We start from the raw sequence: 22,151 nt of genomic DNA, 5'->3' as shown, positions 1-22,151 counted from the left end.
AAAAATGGATTTAGGCATACCTTCCATATGATTATAAACCTAAGAATGGAGAAAAGTAATGCCTTCTAAGAAACCCTCTAGGAAGCTTGCCACTGGGAGTGTCTCGCACCACTGTTCCAACTTGGAAGAGAGTGCAGAAACTTCTACAACCCCACACGAGCAAGAGGGGGTGTCAAGTTTCAAGCATGATTTGGACCAAGAAAAGGAGTGCTAAGAGCCAGAAGCTCTGCACAGTCCAGGTCCAGGAAGCCTAAGAAGGGTGGAGCAACAAAATCTGGAAGAACAACCACAACAACAAAACCCCCGAAAAAGGTTCAAGGGAGCCATGGCATCATTAGCCAAAAATTTCTGCCAAAAATTTCTCGGTGTTCTTATTAGGGGAGAAAGGGGAAGATGAGGATCTGTATGTAAGGAGGTTTGAGCAATATTAGAAAGTGGCCAGACCTCGAGATGTGGAAGAGCTAGAGCTGAGTGAAATCCATAGAGATGCTTTCATTAAGACCTTCAAAGACAGAGCCATGGAGTGGGTATCAAGATACCAAGATAACCATTTCTAGACTTATGAAGAGGCCATGATTGCTTTTTCGAGGAGATTCCGCAAGATAAAGTTTGCAACTCAACTTTGTGATGATCAAATGAGAGAACTCCGACAAGAAGACATGGATGTAGAAGCCTATGCAATAAAACTATTGAGCTTGAGGCAGAGAGTGGTAGAAAAAACTCAACCCTCAATGCAAATAGTTGCAGATTGGTTTGTCCAAAGGGCTTAAGCTAGTAGACATCCATGCAGCAGTCAGCACAAAGCAGGCATAAACTGAAGAGGAGTTTGAGGACTTGGTTGAGCTGGCCAAAATGGCAGAAAGAAAAATCCAAGAAGAAAACAAAAGAGGAAGCCCAAGAAAATTGTCACATAGCTGAGGAGGATGATTCAAGCGACACCTCAGAAGACACTCTAGTTGTAAGATTCCTCCCTCCAGCTTTTGAGGTGTGCAAGTGTAAGAACCTCCCCTTCTAATCTTATAATTATTCCCCTCTCTGAAATAAAAGAAAGATCATGTTTTACCCTGTTTTGGCTTGGAGAGAGAGAAAATGTCTAGAGGGAGATAATTCAAAATTGAGATATTTTTGGATATAAAAATCCTCCTAGTGTCTAAAATGGTTTCCCCTGAAATAGAAATTCAAAAAGAACTTTCCAATGTGCAATTAGAATTAATTAAAAATAGGTATAAAGGACCTTAGCCTAAGGGTCCATATTTTCAGAAATTTTTGAATTATGCTCCAATTAAGGTTCCTATTGACCAATAGGATTAATCCAAATGTAGGGAGGAGATAAATTGAAGAATAAAAGAAAATCTCCCAAAAATGAGTAAATGCTCACATAAGATGAAGAGTTGACTAAGGACAAGGTTTATTAGTTAAAGAAGAAGAGATATTTAGAAGAAATGATGCATTTTTGACACCTCAGTGTGGGGATCTCCCCTCATGGAGGAGGCACCTATTTCACATGTGTGGAGGAGTTTTATGTTGCCATATATATAGGCAGTGATGTGTGTGAACACACTTAGGGCCGTCGGGGCACTTTTTCTCTCTTTAGGAGGTTTTTTCCCCCGGCTTGTATATATGCCCATTATTCTAGAGCTAACTTATCTTTTGTACATTGGCACAATCTAATACACTTTGTGTCGTGTGCATTCTTGCTTCTTCTTCTCCAAGCATTGTGTGCTTTCCTGCAACCCTAATTCCAACAATTGGTATCAGAGCAGGCATCGACTCCCAGGGCTACGCCGTCGGTACCCTCCGACTCACATTCTCCGATTGAGGTGAGCTTTTACGAGCGCTTGCAAGTCCCTATATTGTGCAAGTAAGTCTGTACGGCTTTGCGTTCTCAGAAATTGCATCTAAGGTCGTTTCGGGCTCCGTTTTTGCATTGCAAGTTCTGCACAGGTGTTTTCGTCATTTTCTACAGAAATTTCAACAGTGCATGCATACGTATTCTATTGTGGACCGTGCTACATAGCACGAGTTGTTCTCTGTTCAGTCTTTGCTTCATTACAGATAGTTTTTGCATCAGTTTCAGTCAGTGTGGCCATGGCTGATAACAGCAATGATGTATTTCGCATGTTGTCTGCTGATGACAAACTGGATGGAGACAGCAACTACCCACTTTGGGCATACATGATGCAGCATGTTTTGGTTGCAAAAGGAGTGTGAAACATTGTGCAGGGTATGGATGTACGATGTAGGATCTGTTGTGAGGATGTTGCAGGTTCTAGCAGCTCTACTGTTGCTATTGTTTTACCCACTGCTGAACAAGCTTGTTGGGATGGTAAAGATGCACAGGCTCATGCCTTGATTGCACTTTCTGTCAAACGTAACATCACCCCACATATTTGTTCAGCTAAAACAGCAAAACAGGCTTGGGATATTCTAGCTGGTTTGTATGCAGGTCGTAACGAGGTAAAAATCTCTTTCGTAACGAGGCAAAAATCTCTTTCGTAAAACGAGGCAAAAATCTCTTACCTGCGTAAAGAGCTAGAATTGAAGATTATGTAGGAAGATGATGACATGAATGTTTTTCTTGCTGAGATTAAAGATCTCAAGGAGCAGTTGATTTCTGCAGGTGAGATTATTCCAGATCATTCTCTTGTGCAGACTGTTCTTGATGCTTTACCAGAGTCATATCAGACTTTTGCTTCCACGTGGAGACTTGTTACTGAGGACAGACCTGATGTGGTCAAGTATGATACTTTAGTCAACAAGCTCTTGCAAGAAGCGCAGTCCAGGCAAAACAGGGCCAGGCAGCGTGCAGTTGATCAAGCATTTATTGCTGCCCAGCAGAGAAGAAGTGGTAAGGCAGCCCCTTCCAGTGTTTCTTCTCCTATTAATAGGTCTGCAACTTCTTCTCCTTCCACAGGTAGCAACAATAAGTCTGAGAAGGCTCTTGATAAAGGCAAGAAAAAGATCAAGTGCAACTATTGTAAGGCAAATGATCATGTCATTAAGAATTGCCCTAAGCTAAAGGCTAAAGAGGTAAAGAAGAAAGAGTCAAATGCAGCCACAATAGCGGATGCTTCTACAAATGCAGATTCTGCAAATGTTGTGCAGGATACAGAATGGGCGTTTAGCGTGTATTGCCAGTATGACCCATCTGTACATGATGCATGTTTGGCAGTTTCTGTTGACTCTCATGTATGGTATTTTGACAGTGGTACTACAAAGCACATTACCTCGCATCGTGATATGTTCACTTCTCTTGAGACTGTCCCTAATGGGAACACTATCACATGTGCCAATAATGCTTCTTACCCAGTGAAGGGCATTGGTAAAATTATGCTTACTGCTGCAAATGGTAGCGCTTTCATACTTTCAGATGCTTTGTATGTGCCAGGGATAAAGAAGAATCTATTGTCTGTATCTGCGCTTGCTAGACTTGGACTTGTAGTCAAATTTATGGATGACACATGTACTGTTCATGATTTGACTTCTGGTGATACGATTATTGTATCTGGCACCTTGTTTCGTGGGCTATATAGGCTCAATTCTTATGACAAGTGTGTGGAAGATTCAGCAAATGCAGTTTCTGATGAAAAAGCAGTTTCAGATGCAAAACTATGGCATGCTTGTGTTGGTCATCTAAACTTTGCTAGTTTGCTGCGTTTGCAGAAATTTGATATGGTTGCTTCATTGCCCCCACTTGAGGCACCATTGAAACATGTTTGTGAAGGCTGTATTTTGGGCAAAATGCAGCGTTCTGCATTTCCAAAGGATGGTTCTGTGTGGGCCAATCGCAAATTGCAACTTGTACATAGTGATGTATGTGGGCCTATGCAAACTCCATCATTTGGCAAACACTTGTACTTCGTGACTTTCATTGATGATTACTCAGGGCATGCATGGGTATATCCACTGAAGGCAAAGTCTGAAGTGTTTTTGTGCTTCAAACAGTTTTTGCTTATGGTTGAAAATGTATCCAATTGTAATGTGGGCACCCTCCGTTCTGATCGAGGGGGGGAGTACATGTCTAAAGAGTTTGATGCATTTCTGGCTAGTCATGGGATAAAACACCAATGTACAGTGCTGTATACCCCTCAGCAAAATGGTGTTGCTGAGAGGAAAAACAGGTCACTTATGGAGATGGCACGATGTATGGTTAAGAGCCAAGCTTTACCACATGCGTTTTGGCTTGAGGCTGTTATGTGTGCTGCATATGTACTCAACAGGTGTCCCACTAAAGCCTTGCAGTCTATTACTCCATACGAAGCTTGGCATGGCAGGAAGCCTTCTATTGGTCACTTGCGTGTCTTTGGTTGCTTGGCCTATGCTTTAGTGCCTGTGCAACAATGCAAAAAATTGGATGATAAGGCTGTCAAATGCATTTTTGTTGGTTACAGTGCTGAGAGCAAGGGTTACAGATTGTATCATCCGCAGCCAAAGCGTATCTTGATTAGTCGAGATGTTGTTTTTGTGGAAGATGTTGTACAGCCTTTGTTATCTCATGTACCAAAGAGACAGGTGTGAGCTCACGGGATGTATTTGATACGTTGTTGCCTCTGTTTACAGGTGGGAATTCAAATGTAAGTCCTAATGAGGTAAATATTTAGCCTATGCAGATTTTAAACGACATCATAGATCAGCCTATTTCTGATGCAGATTTACAGGATGTAATTTATGAGGATAGGGCTGAAAATGAGCAGGCTAGAGGTATGCCTAAATGGCTGGTGCAAACCTTGCGTGATAGTAAAATTTATGCACCTATGTCTAGTCGTACTCGTTCAGGTTCTCAGCATGCCTCTTATGCATCAGATTGTTATGCTTTGGCTGTGTCTAGTATGTGTGAAGAGGAAGAACCTCTTTCATTTGATGAGGCACAAAAATCAAAAAATTGGTTGGCTGCAATGCAAAGTGAATATGATGCTATAATGAAGAATGGTACATGGTCTTTGTGTGATTTGCCTATTGGTAAAAAGGCCATTGGATGTAAGTGGATTTTTAAGTTGAAACGAAAGCCAGATGGCAATGTTGATTGCTATAAAGCTAGACTTGTTGCAAAGGGTTATGCTCAAGAAAAGGGCATTGATTTTGATGAGACCTTTGCTCCCACTTGTCGTATGACTACCATTCGTAGCATTTGTGCATTGGCAGCTCATAATGGTTGGAATGTACATCAGTTGGACATAAAGACTGCGTTCCTGAATGGAGATTTGCATGAGGAGGTGTATGTATCGCAGCCTCGTGGTTTTGTTCAAAGAGGGCAGGAAAACAAAGTGTGCAGGTTGAAAAAGGCTTTATATGGTTTAAAGCAAGCTCCACAAGCTTGGTATGAAAAGATACATGCATATTTGACTGCACATGGTTTTCAGAATAGTCCAACAGAAAGCACTTTGTATGCTAAACGTATGGATGATGTACATCTAATCATTGCTCTCTATGTCGATGACATGCTACTCACAGGACCAAATGAGAGTCATATTGCTGATTTTAAGGCTGATTTGAATGCCTCTTTTGAGATGTCAGATTTGGGGCATTGGCATCATTATTCGGGGATACAATTTAAGCAGTGTGATGGAGGTATTGCTTTGTGTCAAACAAAGTATATTGAGACATTGTTGCGGAGATTTGGCCTTGAAGACTGCAAGCCTATTGCTACTCCAATGGAGACAGGTGTGAAGTTGAGTCTTCATGATGCTGGAGATCACTTTGATGTCACACTCTATCATACAGCTGTTGGTTGCCTCATCTATGTATGCATTACGAGGCCGGACATTCAGTTTGCAGTCTCACAGGTGAGCAGGTTTATGCATAGCCCAGGGTCTCAGCATTGGAAGGCAGTTAAACGCATCTTTCGCTACTTGAGTGGCACGGGTTGTTTTATCCCAAGGGGGATCGTTGCTGCCAGATTTGCATGCTTTTTCGGACTCAGATTGGGCTGGTTGCTATGACACAAGACTGTCCACAAGTGGTTTTTGTTTCATGCTCGGTAGCTCATGCATATCTTGGTTGAGCAAGAAGCAACCTACTGTGGCCACTTCGAGTTGTGAAGCTGAGTACAGGGCAGCTTTCACAGCTACAGTTGAGTGTGTGTGGCTCAGACGGCTTATGGTGGCTGACTTGGGTGTTGGACAGGAGTCTGCCACCTCTATCTTCACTGACAGTCAGAGCGCATTGGCAGTTGCGAGAAACCCAGTTTTTCATACTCGCACAAAGCACATTGAGGTGCATTATCACTATGTCAGGGAGAGACTCTCAGCAGGAGAGATCAGCTTGGCATATGTGCCAACACAGGACAACCTCGTCGATCTTTTCACAAAGGCGCTTCCTCGTGAGAAGTTTGAAGCTTTCCGCAAAGCTTTGGGCTTGCTCCCCTTTGTGGATTGATCTACTTCGGGCATGGCACTCCCCTATACATGAGTGCCAGCTCTCGTTCACACCATCACTCCCAGGGGAGATTTGTTGCCATATATATAGGCAGTGATGTGTGTGAACACACTTAGGACCGCTGGGGCACTTTTTCCCTATTTAGGAGGTTTTTTCCCCCGGCTTGTATATACGCCCATTATTCTAGGGCTAACTTATCTTTTGTACATTGACACAATCTAATACACTTTGTGTTGTGTGCATTCTTGCTTCTTCTTCTCCAAGCTTTGTGTGCTTTCTTGCAACCCTAATTCCAACATTTTAAACTAAAAAATAATCAGATATTTTCATCTCTCCTCTCTCCCTGCAAGCCGCCTTTCCCTTGCTTGAAACTCTTACTAATGATGCCCACAAATCTCTACTAGGTCTTGGCAACTAGATCCAAAAAGTAAGCTAAACTGACCTAAAATTGGTCAAAAATTGACCAAACTGATCTGGAAAATTCTAGAATCACTTTACTTGGTTTGAGACTCACTTTTTCCTATAAATAGAAGCCTCCCCCTTTGTAAAAGGTTAATAGTGTTTATGCACTGTTACTCTACTCCTACCCAGAGCCAATTACATTGAATTTTCTTGATAATTCAATTGTTTTTGACTTAATCCTCTCTAAAATAATTGGTGGCCACACTTGATCCAAACAAGAGTAGAACCCTCAATCCCTCAAGCCAAAGGAAAGCTTACAAACTCTATGTAAACTAAATTCTTCTTACTTTTAACTTTAAATCTATGGCTTTCTGGATTTTCTTGTTTGTTTTAGATGATTAAAGTAAATTTTGATGCTTGCCTTGATGAAAAGGCCATCCCCTTCTCTTCTTTACAATTCAGCCTTTCCTTATCCTAGAATGTTTAACAAAAAGATTAATTAAACTTTTCTTATTGTTTACTCTCTTGGAAATTAAAAATTATGTAGATTAGAGTCCTTTACATCTAATTGGGATTAATTTAAATTGAAAATAGAATGTTAAAAATGAGAAATGGTCAGCCATACAAAGGAGGTTATGGTAAAATTTTCTAGAATTTTGTGAAATATGCATGGATATCACTGATATTAATTATTAAAATTAAATTCTATGCATAGAAAGATGCATAATGGAAATTTTATTTTATAAAAGTGTTGTTTTCATTGAATTTAATTTCTATGCATAGAAAGATGCATAATGAAAATTTTTATTATAAAAGTGTTGTTTTCATTGAATTTAATTTCTATGGTGCATAGAAAGATGCATAATGAAAATTTTATTATAAAAGTGTTGTTTTCATTGAATTTAATTTCTATGCATAGAAAGATGCATAATGAAAATTTTTATTATAAAAGTGTTGTTTTCATTGAATTTAATTTTATGCATAGGAAGATGCATAAAGGATTTATTTTTATTTCAAAAGTGTTATTCTCATTAAAATTGATTTTATGCATAGAAAGATGCATAAAGGATTTATTTTTATTTCAAAAGTGTTATTTTCATTAAAATTGGTTTTATGCATAGAAAGATGCATAAAGGATTTATTTTTATTTCAAAAGTTTTATTTTCTTTAAAATTGATTTTATGCATAGAAAGATGCATAAAAGATTTATTTTTATTTCAAAAGTGTTGCTTTCATTAAAATTGATTTTATGCATAGAAAGATGCATAAAAGATTTATTTTATTTCAAAAGTGTTATTCTCATTAAATTGATTTTTTTGCATAGAAAGATGCATAAAAGATTTATTTTATTTCAAAAGTGTTATTCTCATTAAAATTGATTTTTTAACATAGAAAGATGCATAAAAGATTTATTTTTATTTCAAAAGTGTTACTTTCATTAAAATTGATTTTATGCATAGAAAGATGCATAAAAGATTTATTTTATTTCAAGTGTTATTCTCATTAAAATTGATTTTTTTGCATAGAAAGATGCATAAAAGATTTATTTTTATTAAAAGTGTTACTTTCATTAAAATTAATTTTTTGCATAGAAAGATGCATAAAAGATTTATTTTATTTGAAAAGTGTTATTCTCATTAAAATTGACTTTTTTGCATAGAGAGATTTATTTTTATTTCAAAAGTGTTACTTTCATTAAAATTGATTTTATGCATAGAAAGATGCATAAAAGATTATTTTTTATTTCAAAAGTGTTATTTTTCTTAAATTTGAATTTATGCATAAATAGATGCATAAAAGGATTTTTATGAAAGTGTTACTCCCACTGAAGTTGATTTTTATGCATAAATAGATGCGTAAAGAATCTTTATATCAAAAATTAAAATTCTCTTAAATTCTATGTTTAAATTCTATGAATAGATGTGATGTGAATGAGATAGATGTGAATGAATGGATGGATGGATGTGATGTGAATAGAGGTGATGAGATGTGAGGTGAATAGATGTAATGAGATGTGATGAGAATCAGATAGGTGTGAATAAATGGATGGGTGGATGTGATGTGAATAGAGGTGATGAGATGTGAGGTGAATAGATGTGATGAGATGTGATGTGAATCAGATAGATGTGAATGAATGGATAGATGGATGTGATGTGAATAGAGGTGATGAGATGTGATGAGAATCAGATAGATGTGAATGAATGGATGGGATGTGATGTCATGTGAATCAGGATATAAATGAATGTAAATGAACGATATGGGATATGAGTGGATGATATGGGATGAAAATGGATGTGAATGTATAAGTGAAGAATGGATGGGATGTGATGTCATGTGAATCAAGATGTAAATGAATGATATGGGATGTGATGTCATGTGAATCAGATAGATGTGAATGAATGGATGGGATGTGATGTCATGTGAATCAGGATGTAAATGAATGATATAGGATATGAGTGGATGATATGTGATGAAAATGGATGTGAATGTATAAGTGAAGAATGGATGTGAATGTATATGTGAAGAATGGATGTGGATGTATGTGAAAGAATGGATGTGGATGTGTATGTGAAAGAATGGATGTGGATGTGTATGTGAAAGAATGTGATGTGAATGTGTATGTGAAGAATGGATGTGAATGAGTATGTGAAAGAATGGATGTGGATGTATGTGAAAGAATGGATATAGATGTGTATGTGAAAGAATGTGATGTAAAGAGATGTGATGTGTCATGAATATATGTGGATGTGAAGTGATAGATATGAATGTATGGATACTATGTGAGGAGTCGTACCTGTGAACGATTGGATAGATGTGGATGAACGAGATGAGATGTGTATGAATGAGATATGATGTGGATAGAAGTGATGTGATATGATGTGGATAGAAGTGATGTGATATAATGTGGAGAGAATGTATGTGATGGGATGGTTATGAAAATGTATGTGGTGGATATGAACGAATGAATGTGATGGTTATGAATGAATGTGATATGATGTAAATGGAGATAGATGTGATGTGAACAAATATGATGTGATGAGATGTGGATATGGGTAGATGCGAGTGGATGAGATCTGATGCGGTTAAATGAGAAAAGATGTGATGAAATGGAAAATGATGTGATGAGAAATGGAATTCATATGAAACAAATGAGAATTGATGTGGAACAATATAGAAAGACGAGAGTTCGTTATAGAAAAACTATATTTATGACCTGTTTTTAAAATGACTGTTTTATGTCAAGAATGCTGGGGAGGCATTTTGATCGTCTTGCGAATGAGGTCGTAGAGACCTAATCTGTTAAGTTACAATAGCTGACGAAGAGTCAATGGAGGACGTCTCGCGCATAGCAAGGTGACCAGCCTCGGTTCGATTAAAATGGTAAGCTTCCGGTATGGTGGATGAGGGACCAAGGAAGCGGCCTATGAGTGAAGCACTAGGTGACCTACGAAGGATCCTAGAGGGTGCTGACCATACGGTGCTCGGGCTCTGGGTCACCGAAGATACCCACATGTGCATCGTGGAAGATATTGGAACAAGGAGTAAGAGTTGTTTTCTGAATTCGGGCATAGATTTGGTTGATTGACCTTGCTAGTCCTCAACAGATGAGTCTATGGCTCTTTTATATGGATCTGTTGGTTGATCTTGCTGATCTTCAACGGAGATTCCATTTTGATATGTGAATATATTGCCGAGTACTATGAGCTAGGAACCATCGAAAAGGCCCCTGAGTGGACAGGTGGTGAGCGTTCTGGTTGCCAATGATGCCATCGGTACACCGATGAAGAAATAATTGGAAATAAGGATTCAACCGGAGATTTTGAGGATTATGATCAGTGACACTATGGTTTCATTAAATGATTGTTTTAAAGATAGCTGATTCTATGAAAAAGACAATTTCATATTGGGTGTGTAAATGGTGTGATTAGTTTTAAGTTTGCATGAATATCCATCCGGCTAGGGGGCCTGGGAACTCTTTTCCCTAGTACCCGGGACAAAACCTAACCAAATTCTTAAATGGATCCCATCAGTACAGTGGTTGGCTAACCCACGAGACTAGATGGGGTTAGGTTGGATTGACGGATCCCTAAATTGAGACTCAATTCTGTTATAGTACGATAGCTGAAGTAAATCCCGGATAAAAATTGTTCTATAGAAAAGAATCAATGGCTGTGCCTCTCAATGAGGAAAAAAGCATTGGTCTCTATGATCCAAGTGCAATCTTTTCCTTGATCTGACTATGGGACTTACGGGTTTGGTCAGATCAGTTCAGTTAGTTAAGGCTTTTGACTACGTTAGAGTAAAATTATCCTGGAGGAATCGTCCGTGCTTTCCGGGCAAGGGAAGTTTTTCTGGGTTTAGTTTTGGAAGAACTGATGGATTAGTCTCTTGTCTGGATATCTATGGGCGAGGCCCCGAGTGAGGGACCCTGCCCCGCGCAAGAAGTGCTATTTCCGTTGCTAGCACCCTTGAATTTGTTACGCGGTGGGGAGGGATCTTTCACCAGTGGGAGTGCAGAAAAGGAAGGACAAAAAGAAGACCCCTGAAGCACTTGTGTTGCAGGTGAAGCAGTTGATGCAAGAGATGAAAAGGAGAAAAAGCTCATAATTTCGTAAAAATATAAACAAGAAGGTCACCTCAAGGAGGAATGCATAGTGCCACCAATGTGTATCATTTGTAACATGTACAATCATAGTACATGCAACTGCAGGTACAACATGAAAAATAGAGCTCCCATGGTGAACAACATGGAAGGAGCAGAAGAAGGTCCCCAGGAATGGGAAGGTATGGGAGCAGAGGCCACAAAATTACTTAGGAAGAAGAAGGTGCTGAGATCGGGAGAGCCAGGCGTTAGTACGAGAGCGCCTGTTTGTGCGTGGTCTCGGAACACCAGTGAGGCGCTCTCCGCGGAGTCTAGTGAAAGCACAGGACCGTAGAGACTGGACCACGCTATGACATACAGATGGAGGTTCAAGACATCTTGCTAAGGGCTAAAGAAAATGAATTTGGTATAGTAATAACTCTGCTAGATAATCAGGACTCACCCGAAGCCACAAGAAGGAAGGTGTGGACTAGGAACAGCAGGAGAAGGTGAGGATTCAAACCACTAAGGAGCAAGGCAAGTAGAAGGACAGTGATTGATTGCAAACCAATGTAGTATCAATGCTACTAGATAGGCCTGTTTTGCTGAGACAAGTGTTATGTCCAAGATTCAAGGCTAAAATCTTGATGGCAGGCATTGAAGGACTAAGCAAGGAATTGAAGCACTCAGAAGAAGAAATTGCAGAATGCAAGCTGAGGAACCCCCAACATCCAGAGATGATGAAGTGTCCAAAGTCACAATTCAACTGAACAATGTGCTCATCACTGATGCAGTAATGGATGGTGGATATGGAGTAAATATCATTATGGAGGAAACTGCAGTAGAATTGGGTCTCAAATGGGAGCCCATTCCATTCAACATAAGAATGGTAGATAACAGAATGGTGGTTCCTAAAGGAAAAGTGTAAAAAATGTCCAAATGAAAATCAAACAAGTAGACTTCAAAGTCAACTTGGTGGTCATAACCACTGAAAGCACACTGAGTCTTACCAGGTGTTATTGGGAAGGCCTTGGTTGAGACACGACAAAGTAAAGCAGGACTGGGGCATAAACAAAATCTCTATCAAAAAGGGGAAGCAGAAAGTCCATGTTGATCTTTTTGATGTAAGGGGATCAGTAACACCTACTCAAAGGCCAATTCATGCAGAGACATTCAATATGTCAGAAGGCTTTGATGATGATTGATGAAGAAGGCAGAATACTCCACGAATATCCCGACCTGGTGCCCTTGTACATGTTACATGTAGATGAAGTGATGGGGCACTATACAGAAGCAAAAGATGAAAACACGGAAGAAGAAGCCAAAGAAATGAAGAAAAAAGAATCAAATTCCTCCCAGAGGGCTCAAGGAGAACAAAACTGAGCAAAACCATGTAAGAGGTTGAATGGGCTCGAAATCTGGAGCAAGAGGAAGAAATGCAAGAGATCCGTGATTGGGTGTAGAAGCAAAAACAGAACCATAAGGAAAATGCCGCAAAAGTAAGCTCGTACGGTGTCGGTCTGCTGTCCGCCGATTTAGGCCCCTTGCCCAAGAACCTTTCTCCAAGGAATGAGAAATACATGGATATTTTAGCATCTACAAACTATAAGAGGTGAATCTAGGAAATGGAAAAGAAGAAAATCCTGTGAAGATTATTTTGGAACTGGAAGAATAATTCAAACAAGAATTAGTGTCCTTACTGAAAGAATATCAAGATGTCTTTGTTTGGTTGTATGAGGACATGGAGGGCATTGACCCTAAATTATTCCGGCACAACATAATGAGAAGGAGCCATACCAATTTGAGAGGCCACCATGAGACCTCCATCAAGAATCCTAGAAGAGAATAAGGCAACTCTCCAACCATCGGATATAGGGACCCTAGCCAGCTAACTATAGCCCTGGCCATCCACAACTATAGCCCTGACCATCCACACTAGTCTGGACTCCTTTGAACCACATGACTCCCCCTAGTCCTACCCTTGTCTTGACATTACTCCCCCCTTTTGGAAGAGTTTTGTCCTTAAAAACAAAGTTACGATATCGGGTTTTGAGAGTACTAACATCCTCCCAAGTTTAACCTTCTTCAGGTCTATCCTTCCACTTAACTAGACACTATTGTCTAGTTCTGTTACTTCTATTGAAAATCCAAGATGCGCTTTGGCTCTTGTGGTAAAATCGGAGGTTCAATTAAATCTACAAGAACACATGTATCCACCACATTTACATCTTTGCCTTGTCGTTTTTGCAGACGACTAACACGAGAAACTGGGTGAACCTTGGAATGTTCTGGCATAGAGCTAACGTGTAGGCAACTTCACCTACATGCTTAAGTATTGTGAAAGGTCCACAATACCTTGATGACAACTTTGGCACTTTGCCACTCCTCAAAGTTTCTGGACTCGGGGGAACCTTGATAAATACTTGGTCACTCTTTTCAAATGTGACCACTCTACGGTCTTCGTCCGCGTAATGCTTGTAATGATCTTGGACCTATTTAACATTTTCCTTAGCGATCTTTAGCATATCGTGTGATCTTGCAAAAAATATTTAACCTTTTGAATTCTTTCAATGGCTAACCCCACAGCTACTGGAGATCGAGGTTGAAAGCCATACATAAGCATGAAAGGACTAAAGCCTGTAGCGACATGCTTCACACTATTATAGGAAAATTCTAAAATTGGTAAGTAATCTTCCCAATTCATTTGCCATTTACTCACATATTCCCTTAGCATATCCTCAAGTACTTGGTTAACCCTTTCTATCTGACCATCACTCTAGGGGTGGTTAGTAATGCTCATACTGAGCATTGTGTCCAACCTTTTGAACAGTGCTTGCCAAAAGTGACTATTAAACTTTTGATCTCTATCACTGACTATATTGGCTGGCAACCCATAAAGTTATAGATATTCTCAATGAAAAGCCGAGCTAACTCTGGCATTTTCACTGTGGTTTTAGTTGGAATAAATTGAGACATCCTGGTCAACCTGTCCACTATAATCCAAATGGCATCATGGCCTCTGCTAGTTGTAGGTAGACCTACATTAAAATCCATAGAGATGCTTTCCCACTTACCATTAGGGATCTCTAAGGGTTGTAATAGCGAGCCGATCTTAAGACACTCATCTTGGATGTCCTTTGTGAAGTCCAAGCCATAAAATTGCCTTCTCACTAAGGCATAGGTCTTCCTAATTCCAAGATGACCTGCATTTGGACTATCATGACACTCATAAAGTATTTGGCATCTCTAGTGTCTAAGTCTAAGGGTACACATACTCTTCCTTTGTGTAACAAGTACCCATTATTGATGGAAAAATGCTTCCAAACAATTAAGCTCATCCCTAGAAACAGAAGATCTGGGTGTGGAACTATCATCTACACTCGCTACCTACTGCAGAGTGGGAGGGATCCCTACTTAATAACAAATTTCCACACCTTTGCGTATGGCTGTTCATGTTTGCACTTTCCTTTGAGTGAATCTAAAAATTCACTTTTCAACTTCGTGAAACTTAATGAGTTGACTTGAGGCATGCGACTTAAGGCTCATCCACAACATTGTATCGGCCCTTGCGATACCTTAGTTGAAAGTCAAATTCTTGGCGGGTTTCTACCCACCGAGCTTTATAACCTTTCAAATCAGTTTGAGTTGTCAACCATTTGATGCTCTCATGATCAAAGACAATGTCAAACTTAGCACCGTAGAGATAATGTCTCCATTCCCTAGAGTATAAATGATGGCATAAAGCTCACGTTCATACGCATAATAATTTCGCTGAGCTCTATCAACTTCTCTCTCAAAAGCTACTAGTCTTTCTCCTTGAAGAAGCACGACACCAACTACATGGTCACTAGCACAACCACAAATGGTTGATTAGGATCTACTATTGACAACATAGGTGCGATAGTTATGGCAACCTTAAGATGATCAAAACTTTGGTGTTGGTTAGCACCCCAAATAAAGTTATGACCCTTAGATTTTAATTGGTCCATCATTGGAACCGCTAACTTAGCATAATCCTAGATGAATTTATGATAGAACCCTCCCAACCCAAGAAATATTTGTAATTACTTTAGATTGGTTGGATGAGGCCACTTAAGGATTGCCTCTATTTTCGCAAGATCCACCTAAATTCCCTCTGCCGAGATTAAGTGACCCAAATAATGGATCTCTGAGGCAAAGAACTCACACTTGCTCTCTTTAGCGTGAAGTGCATTTTGCCTTAGGAAGTCAAACACTAATATCGTCTCGTAAGTGTTGCAAATGCTCTTCCTTGGTGACTAAAGATCAAATTAACATAAAGAAATACTACAACAAATTGACCAAGATACGGGCATAAGATGGTATCCATAAGTGTCATAAACGTAGCTAGAGCATTAGTTAGACCAAATGGTATGGCTGAAAACTCATAATGCCCAAATTTGTTATGAAAAGCTATCTTAGGCACATCCTCCATGAGGATGCAAACTTGATGATAGCACAATCTTAAGTCAATCTTGCTAAAGTATCGCACACCTTGTAGTTGATCAAAAAGCTCATCAACTCGCGGGTAACAGATACAAGTATTCTTTATTGTGATTTCATTCAAAGCATGATAGCCCACACATAACCACATAGACCCATCTTTCTTCTTCACCAATAAAATTGGTGATGCCCATGGCGAATTGCTAGGCCTAATGAAGCCCCTAGCAAAGGTAGTTAGCAAGTCGATGCTCTACCTTATTGGATTCACTAGCGCTAAGCCTATACTACGGAGGCTTGCAGATTGGTTTAGCATCCTTGAGCACTTCAATGGCATGCTGGACGTTGTGCTCAGGGGGCAAACCAGATGGCAAGTTGCTTGGAAACACATCATGAAATTCATGCAAAAGACTTTGCAAAGAATTAAAAACTTATTGAGTGAGCGTAGGTAAAATTTGAGTTTGTTAATTATTATGCATAGCACTAACATGTTTTTTACATATGACAGAATTGAGAGATTTAATACTCAAACTGGAATTAAAATCACCACCACTAGCATCATCATGGGACAAAATTGAAGGAGACATGTAACACAAAAAGAGATCTTCTATTTCATGAGCATGTACAAGGCGGTCCACTTGAGCAGAACAAATGCATGGAGATGGGGCACATCACGCTCACCTTGCAAACGAACTTGTTTACCATTGACCTCAAAATCAAAAGTATTATCTAGATAACTATGAGAAAGAGATGGTCCTAAATGTGAAACAACCATTCTTCACGACCCATCTTCTATTTCATGAGCATGTACAAGGCGGTCCACTTCAGCAGAACAAATACGTGGAGATGGGGCACATCGCGCTCACCTTGCAAACGAACTTGTTTACCATTGACCTCAAAATCAAAAGTATTATCTAGATATCTACCTATGAGAAAGAGATGGTTCTAAATGTAAAATAACTATTCACGACCCATAATAACATCATGTAAGGTTCCTCCTTAGCCCTAAAAGATGTATAAGCTCTCATCTCAGTCCCCTGTAATCATCCCATATTTTAGAATGCAAGAAAACATTGTTTTTCCTTGCTTTTGGCCTAGAGAGAGAAAATATTCTAGAAAGAGATAATACAAAATTGAGATATTTTTGGATACAAAGTTTCTCCTAATATCTAAGATGAATTCCCCTGAAACAGAAGCTCAAAAAGAATTTTCCAATGTGCATTAGAAATTAATTGAATATGTGTATTAAAGACCTTAGCCTAAGGGTCCACATTTTCAGAAATTTTCGACTAAGGTCCAAATAAGGTTCTAAAGGGCCAATAGGATTAATCCAAGTGTTGGGATGAAAAAATTACAAAGAATAAAAGAAAATACCCCAAAATGAGTAAATGCTCACATAAGATGAAGAGTTGACCAAGTCTTGGGTTTATTAGTTAAAAATTAAGGTTTATTAGTAAAAAAATCAAATTTTGACACCTCAGTAAGGAGGGAGAGGGCTCATGAAGGAGGCACCTTTTTTTCATCATTATCTTGCATTTTTAATTCAAAAAAATGAGATATTTTTATCTCTTCTTTCTCCTCCTACAAATTGGATCAAAAAGTAAGCTAAACTGGTCCAAATCTTGTCCAAATTGGATCAAGCTGAAGCTGGAAGCCTCTAGAACCTAGTTGGACTTGATTAGTGGCCTCCCTCACCTATAAATAGACCCTCATTCCTTTTTATGTTCATCTTTATGTATTTATATGCTAGTATTATCTTCATTTTAGTGTAATTTTATTATCCCTCTATTTTGCCTCTACTTTGGGAAGCTTTGGAGCTTCACAAATCTCCATCCTCTCTTGGAGATTACCCTCCCCATCTTAGTGGCCAAGTTCTCCCTTGTGGGCTTCACTTCTTTGTAAAATAATCAAGCCAAAATTAAGGGTAAGCCTTAATCCATGGTGTTTTTCTATCTTTCTCAATGATAATCTTCTTCCCAGCCCCTCTAATGCTTGGGAAGCTTTTAATCAATGGTTTTTTCTTGAAATCAAGCTTTTTAATGTTTAAATGGTTTAATGCTAATCTTTATGCTTAATTATAATATTTTTTATTAGAATTGAAATCTCTCCTTTTGAAAGATTAATCATCTTTATGGTTAGATCCTTGTTAGAAAGATGGATCTTAATGATAATCTCATTATCTTAATCAAAACTCTAGGCTTGATAAGCTAGAGAAGAAGATTAAATATTTTATGATTTTAATCTAGTTAAAAATTATGATTAATTCTTTTGAGCTTGTTTATGATTAAGAAAAATCATATTAATTCATTTTAAGATTGAAAGAGAGTTATGCTAACATTTTGTAAGTATTTTCATATAGTAATGATGAATGGATATTTTAAGAATAATAAAAGGTTTAAATATAATTATGTTTATAATTATGCTATGTATGCATAATAAAGTTTTAGTTTAAAAGAGGAGTTCCTATTACATTTTAATTATGAGTATTTATTTAAGATTAGAAAATTGAACATTCTTTGAAATTGCAACGAAATTATGGTAAAATTTTCTAGAAAAAAAGATGAATCTCCTCTTCTTTTACTCTTAGAGGAATATTTCTCTCAAGGTCCTATTAAAGTACTAAATGCATGAAGTAATTATTGGCTAGAAGGAACTGACAAACTTGCCTTTTTCTTATGAACCTTATTTGAGCACCCCCTAATAGAAGTAGTAATATCCATGCTCATTGTTGATTAAGTCGAAGCCACATGAGTAGGATTCCTTGTGCATGACATCAAAGTCTACGTTAATTTATATTTTCTAAGTCTTGAAGGTGGAATGTCAAGAGGAGGGGTTGAACCCACAATTAATGAGAAGGCAATGGCCCTTTTTCATTCAACCTATGTGCTTACATCTCTCTATTTTTATTTGTGTATGCATAGTAAGGCTAAGGATTTTAGTTCTGAAAGCCCCACTTCACCAGTTGTCTCCCCCATCCCTCAAACCCCCTCTCCCCTCCTTTTGAAGTGGACATGACTTGATGTGTGGAGTACATAGGAATTATGGATGTTCTTCGACACGCATAATCCTCACAAGGAAGGGCATGGCAAATGGTAAAGCACATGGGTGAGATACCAATAGTTCACCTTTATGGGAGCTTGAGGTTTGATATGTTATGGAGATGGGCCCTGTGATATTCGAGAAGTCGAGGAGGTTGTGCACCTGGAGAGAGGAGGGAGGGAGGGAGGGAAGAAGGGAAATTGATAGAATCTATGTGCGGAGCCATTTTGATGGCCCATGGGGCCTCATTTCGAGGGTGGATTCATGTGTGAAATATTAATGTAAAGCCAGGGGGAAGGTAGAGAAATGAGAAAGGCAAATTGAAAATGGGCCCTCTTTCATGGGCCATTGTTCCCTTATGTTCGAGATGACTTATTGTGTGCTTGGTGAAGCATTTTTGTCGTGGGAGATGGGGATGTTCCCCATGGAGGGGGCCGGGCTGCCGGGATACGTGCATTGTGCCTGTTCGCAATCATACGTGCTTTTGCTTTTTTGGGTGCGGGGTGCCTTGGAAAGGCCGGACACAAGGGCGCCCACCACCACCACCTGCTCGAGGACGCGGGGGACATTGGGCGACCCCCCCGCCCGACTACTGGACTTTACGTCACACCACCGGCCGCTCTGGCAGCCCTAAAAGTCTGTCAACGTGCTGTACAAACCGCCCCCCAGTCTAGGACATTACACATGCATTTGTCGAGACGCCACAGACCAGAAGCGAGTTGTGTGTGTGAGAGAGAGAGATTCTCCACACGAGTTAAGAGAGAGGTAAGCCTATAACCGTACTTGTTTGCGGGTGCACGCACGCGTGAGCGCAGCGAGCAGAGAACTCCACACACGAGTTCGAGAGAGAATGTAATAAATGTTTTTTTTAAAAGTTAAAAAATGTAGTGTTTGAAAAAAAAAAACCGTCCTTGAGTATAATTTTTACGGAGAAACTCATTTTGCTTAGTTCGGAATTTCAAGTTATATACAAAAGTCTATTGTAAATATCCATTTCTTATTAATTTAAAGCCTTTTTAAAAAAACATTTTCAATTAAAAAAAAAGTAGATCATCTTTTTTGAATTCGAAGGTCATTTTTTTTCACTGATTAAAAAAACAAAGTTTATTTCTAACATTCTGTAGAGAGAGAACGCATGTGCGTATGTAAGAGAGAGTCTTTACACGAGTTAGAGAGAGGCAAGGGTATGTGTGTAACTGTGTGTTTGAGAGAGAAGTAAATGCGTGTGTGTGTGTGTGTGTGTGTGAGAGAGAGAGAAGTAAATGCGTGTGTGTGTGTGTGTGAGAGAGAGAGAGAAGTAAATGCGTGTGTGTGTGTGTGTGAGAGAGACGTGTGTGTGTGACAGTGTGAGAACGTGTGTGTGAGTGTGAGAGAGAGAGAGAGAGAGAGAGTGACTGTGTGTGTGTGTGTGTGTATGAGAGAGAGAGAGAGAGAGAGAGAGAGAGAGAGCCGACAACCTTCGTTAATTTTCAGAGACCCTACAGTGTGTCCTAAGCTACCCAAGTTGCACCACCCTTTACTAGGCTTGCACTGTACGCTTCTGCTCCTATACAACATCCTTTTAATAAAGCTGAAAGCCTAGCTAGCTGCCTGCACACCCTCATCATCTACTTCACACCTCCTTTGTTAAATCACGTTTACAGCACTTTATAGTTTTTGCTTGAGAGATGAGCTGCTTTTTGTATACAGCAAGCTGCCCTTCTCCGCCTTTCAATAACCCTAACCCGAACCCTAACTCCAGCCCTAGTTCTAATCCTACTCCTAACCCTAATACTAAACCCAGTTTGCCCTTCATGCTAGCCAAAGTAGAGCGTGATTACATGGGCTTAGGGTGTGAATTAATGCCCCCCTCTTCTAATTACACGAGTGCGTGCAAGGAAGAAGACAGCATTCCATCAGATAATGGCCCAATTATTGAAACAAACAGCTTTGCAGGCACGCCTCTGTGCGGAAGCCATCTCACGCTTGCACCGCCTTCTTCTTGTGATGATGGAGATGATGATGCAGAGTCTTCAAAACAAAGGTGCCCCCTTTTCTTTGGTGAAATAACCCACTTCATTTTCTTTCCCTGATTATCATGAGAATTATCAGAGTATATATTTCCATGAGAATCATTAATGGGCATCATTTTGTCTTCGATTGTCTTAATTAGAATGCTTAATTGCTGCATGATTTTGATTTTGATTTTGGCTGAGCAGTGCTAGTGTTGGCTGGCCTCCCATTAGCTCGTATCGCAAGACCACCACCCGCACACTCTATAAGCCTTGCAGAGAAACAGCATTAGCAGTCGATGCACCACTTAATGATAATGAAGATGATAATGACCATGCTAATTCACCTGCAATTATGGCCATGGAGGCCAACCGTAGAAAGCCAATGCGGATTAAAGTGAGCATGGATGGCACCCCCATCATGAGAAAATTGGATCTAAAGAGCATGCATGGATACCATCACCTCACCATGGAGCTGCACAAACTCTTCAAATTCTATAAGAGTGAGAGCCCATTTGTTTTCTTAAAATCTCAATCTCCCACCCCCCCTCCCCCCACACCATTTCTTGGCTTCCAGAAATAATAACAATAATAATCAAGGTTACTTAATGTATATTTGATTATTAATAATCATATGGCTGGGTTTTGATAGGTCAATCGCAAGCCTTTGTGAACTTATCTTCTGAAACAGGGAGACCCTTATACTTCACGGATCTCCACGGTGCTCACTTCATTCTTACTTACAAAGATAGAGAAGGAGATTGGATGCTTGTAGGGGACACACCTTGGGAGTGAGTATTATATATCAGGCTCTAATCTTTTAGATTGCACACTAATTATGTGAATTAATGTGGGATCAAAGTATGCTTATAATGATTTATACTAAACTTATATTGGTTTGGCCTCATGGGATTTTCAGGACCTTTGCCCAATCGGCTAGAAGAATCCGGATCATGAAGAGATTAGAGTGACCTTTGTGAAGAATCATCTTAATCTTCTAATTATGATAATAGATATTCTTGGTATCCCTTTTCCGATTGTATAATAAGATTCATGAGATAATAGTTGTAACAAATTATTAAAATTTGCCAATGTACCCTGATATGAACAAGCCTTTGTGCATGCCATGCCCATTATCTAAATCCAATGTTTGAATGGTGTTGTGCAGTGTTGTGTTTTAGGCTGTCATTAAGAGATAGATCTATGGATTCATGATGCTATTGTGAAAATTGCAATTCTTATTTAGAGAGATGTTTTTATTTGACTAACCTTAGCATTGTGAAAGTTCCACATGGCCCTAACAT

At 39.2% G+C, this 22,151-nt stretch overlaps 1 protein-coding gene across 1 annotated transcript; it reads left to right on the top strand.

The window, feature by feature from the left end:
* Positions 1-20,371: 20,371 nt before the first annotated feature.
* Positions 20,372-21,933, top strand: LOC147630393 (auxin-responsive protein IAA16-like). The gene is made up of 4 exons (XM_086809987.1): positions 20,372-20,879; positions 21,055-21,350; positions 21,500-21,638; positions 21,767-21,933. The coding sequence occupies exons 1-4, from the start codon at positions 20,524-20,526 to the stop codon at positions 21,816-21,818; spliced, it is 843 nt and encodes a 280-aa protein (XP_086666113.1). The 5' UTR covers positions 20,372-20,523; the 3' UTR covers positions 21,819-21,933.
* Positions 21,934-22,151: the final 218 nt, after the last annotated feature.

This window comes from Cibotium barometz, chromosome 16, assembly GCF_041138505.1.
Source record: "Cibotium barometz isolate CiBa-2024 chromosome 16, ASM4113850v1, whole genome shotgun sequence".
NCBI classification, from domain to species: Eukaryota; Viridiplantae; Streptophyta; class Polypodiopsida; order Cyatheales; family Cibotiaceae; genus Cibotium; species Cibotium barometz.
Note: the sequence above shows the minus strand (reverse complement) of the source record. Positions and strands in the feature narration are given on the sequence as shown.

Bases quoted from the DNA above. Each gene is read 5' to 3' on its own strand.
- LOC147630393 (XM_086809987.1), top strand. From the start codon at position 20,524: ATGAGCTGCTTTTTGTATACAGCAAGCTGCCCTTCTCCGCCTTTCAAT. The intron at 21,351-21,499 runs GTGAGAGCCCAT...GGGTTTTGATAG, and splicing joins ACTCTTCAAATTCTATAAGA to GTCAATCGCAAGCCTTTGTG. The intron at 21,639-21,766 runs GTGAGTATTATA...TGGGATTTTCAG, and splicing joins GTAGGGGACACACCTTGGGA to GACCTTTGCCCAATCGGCTA.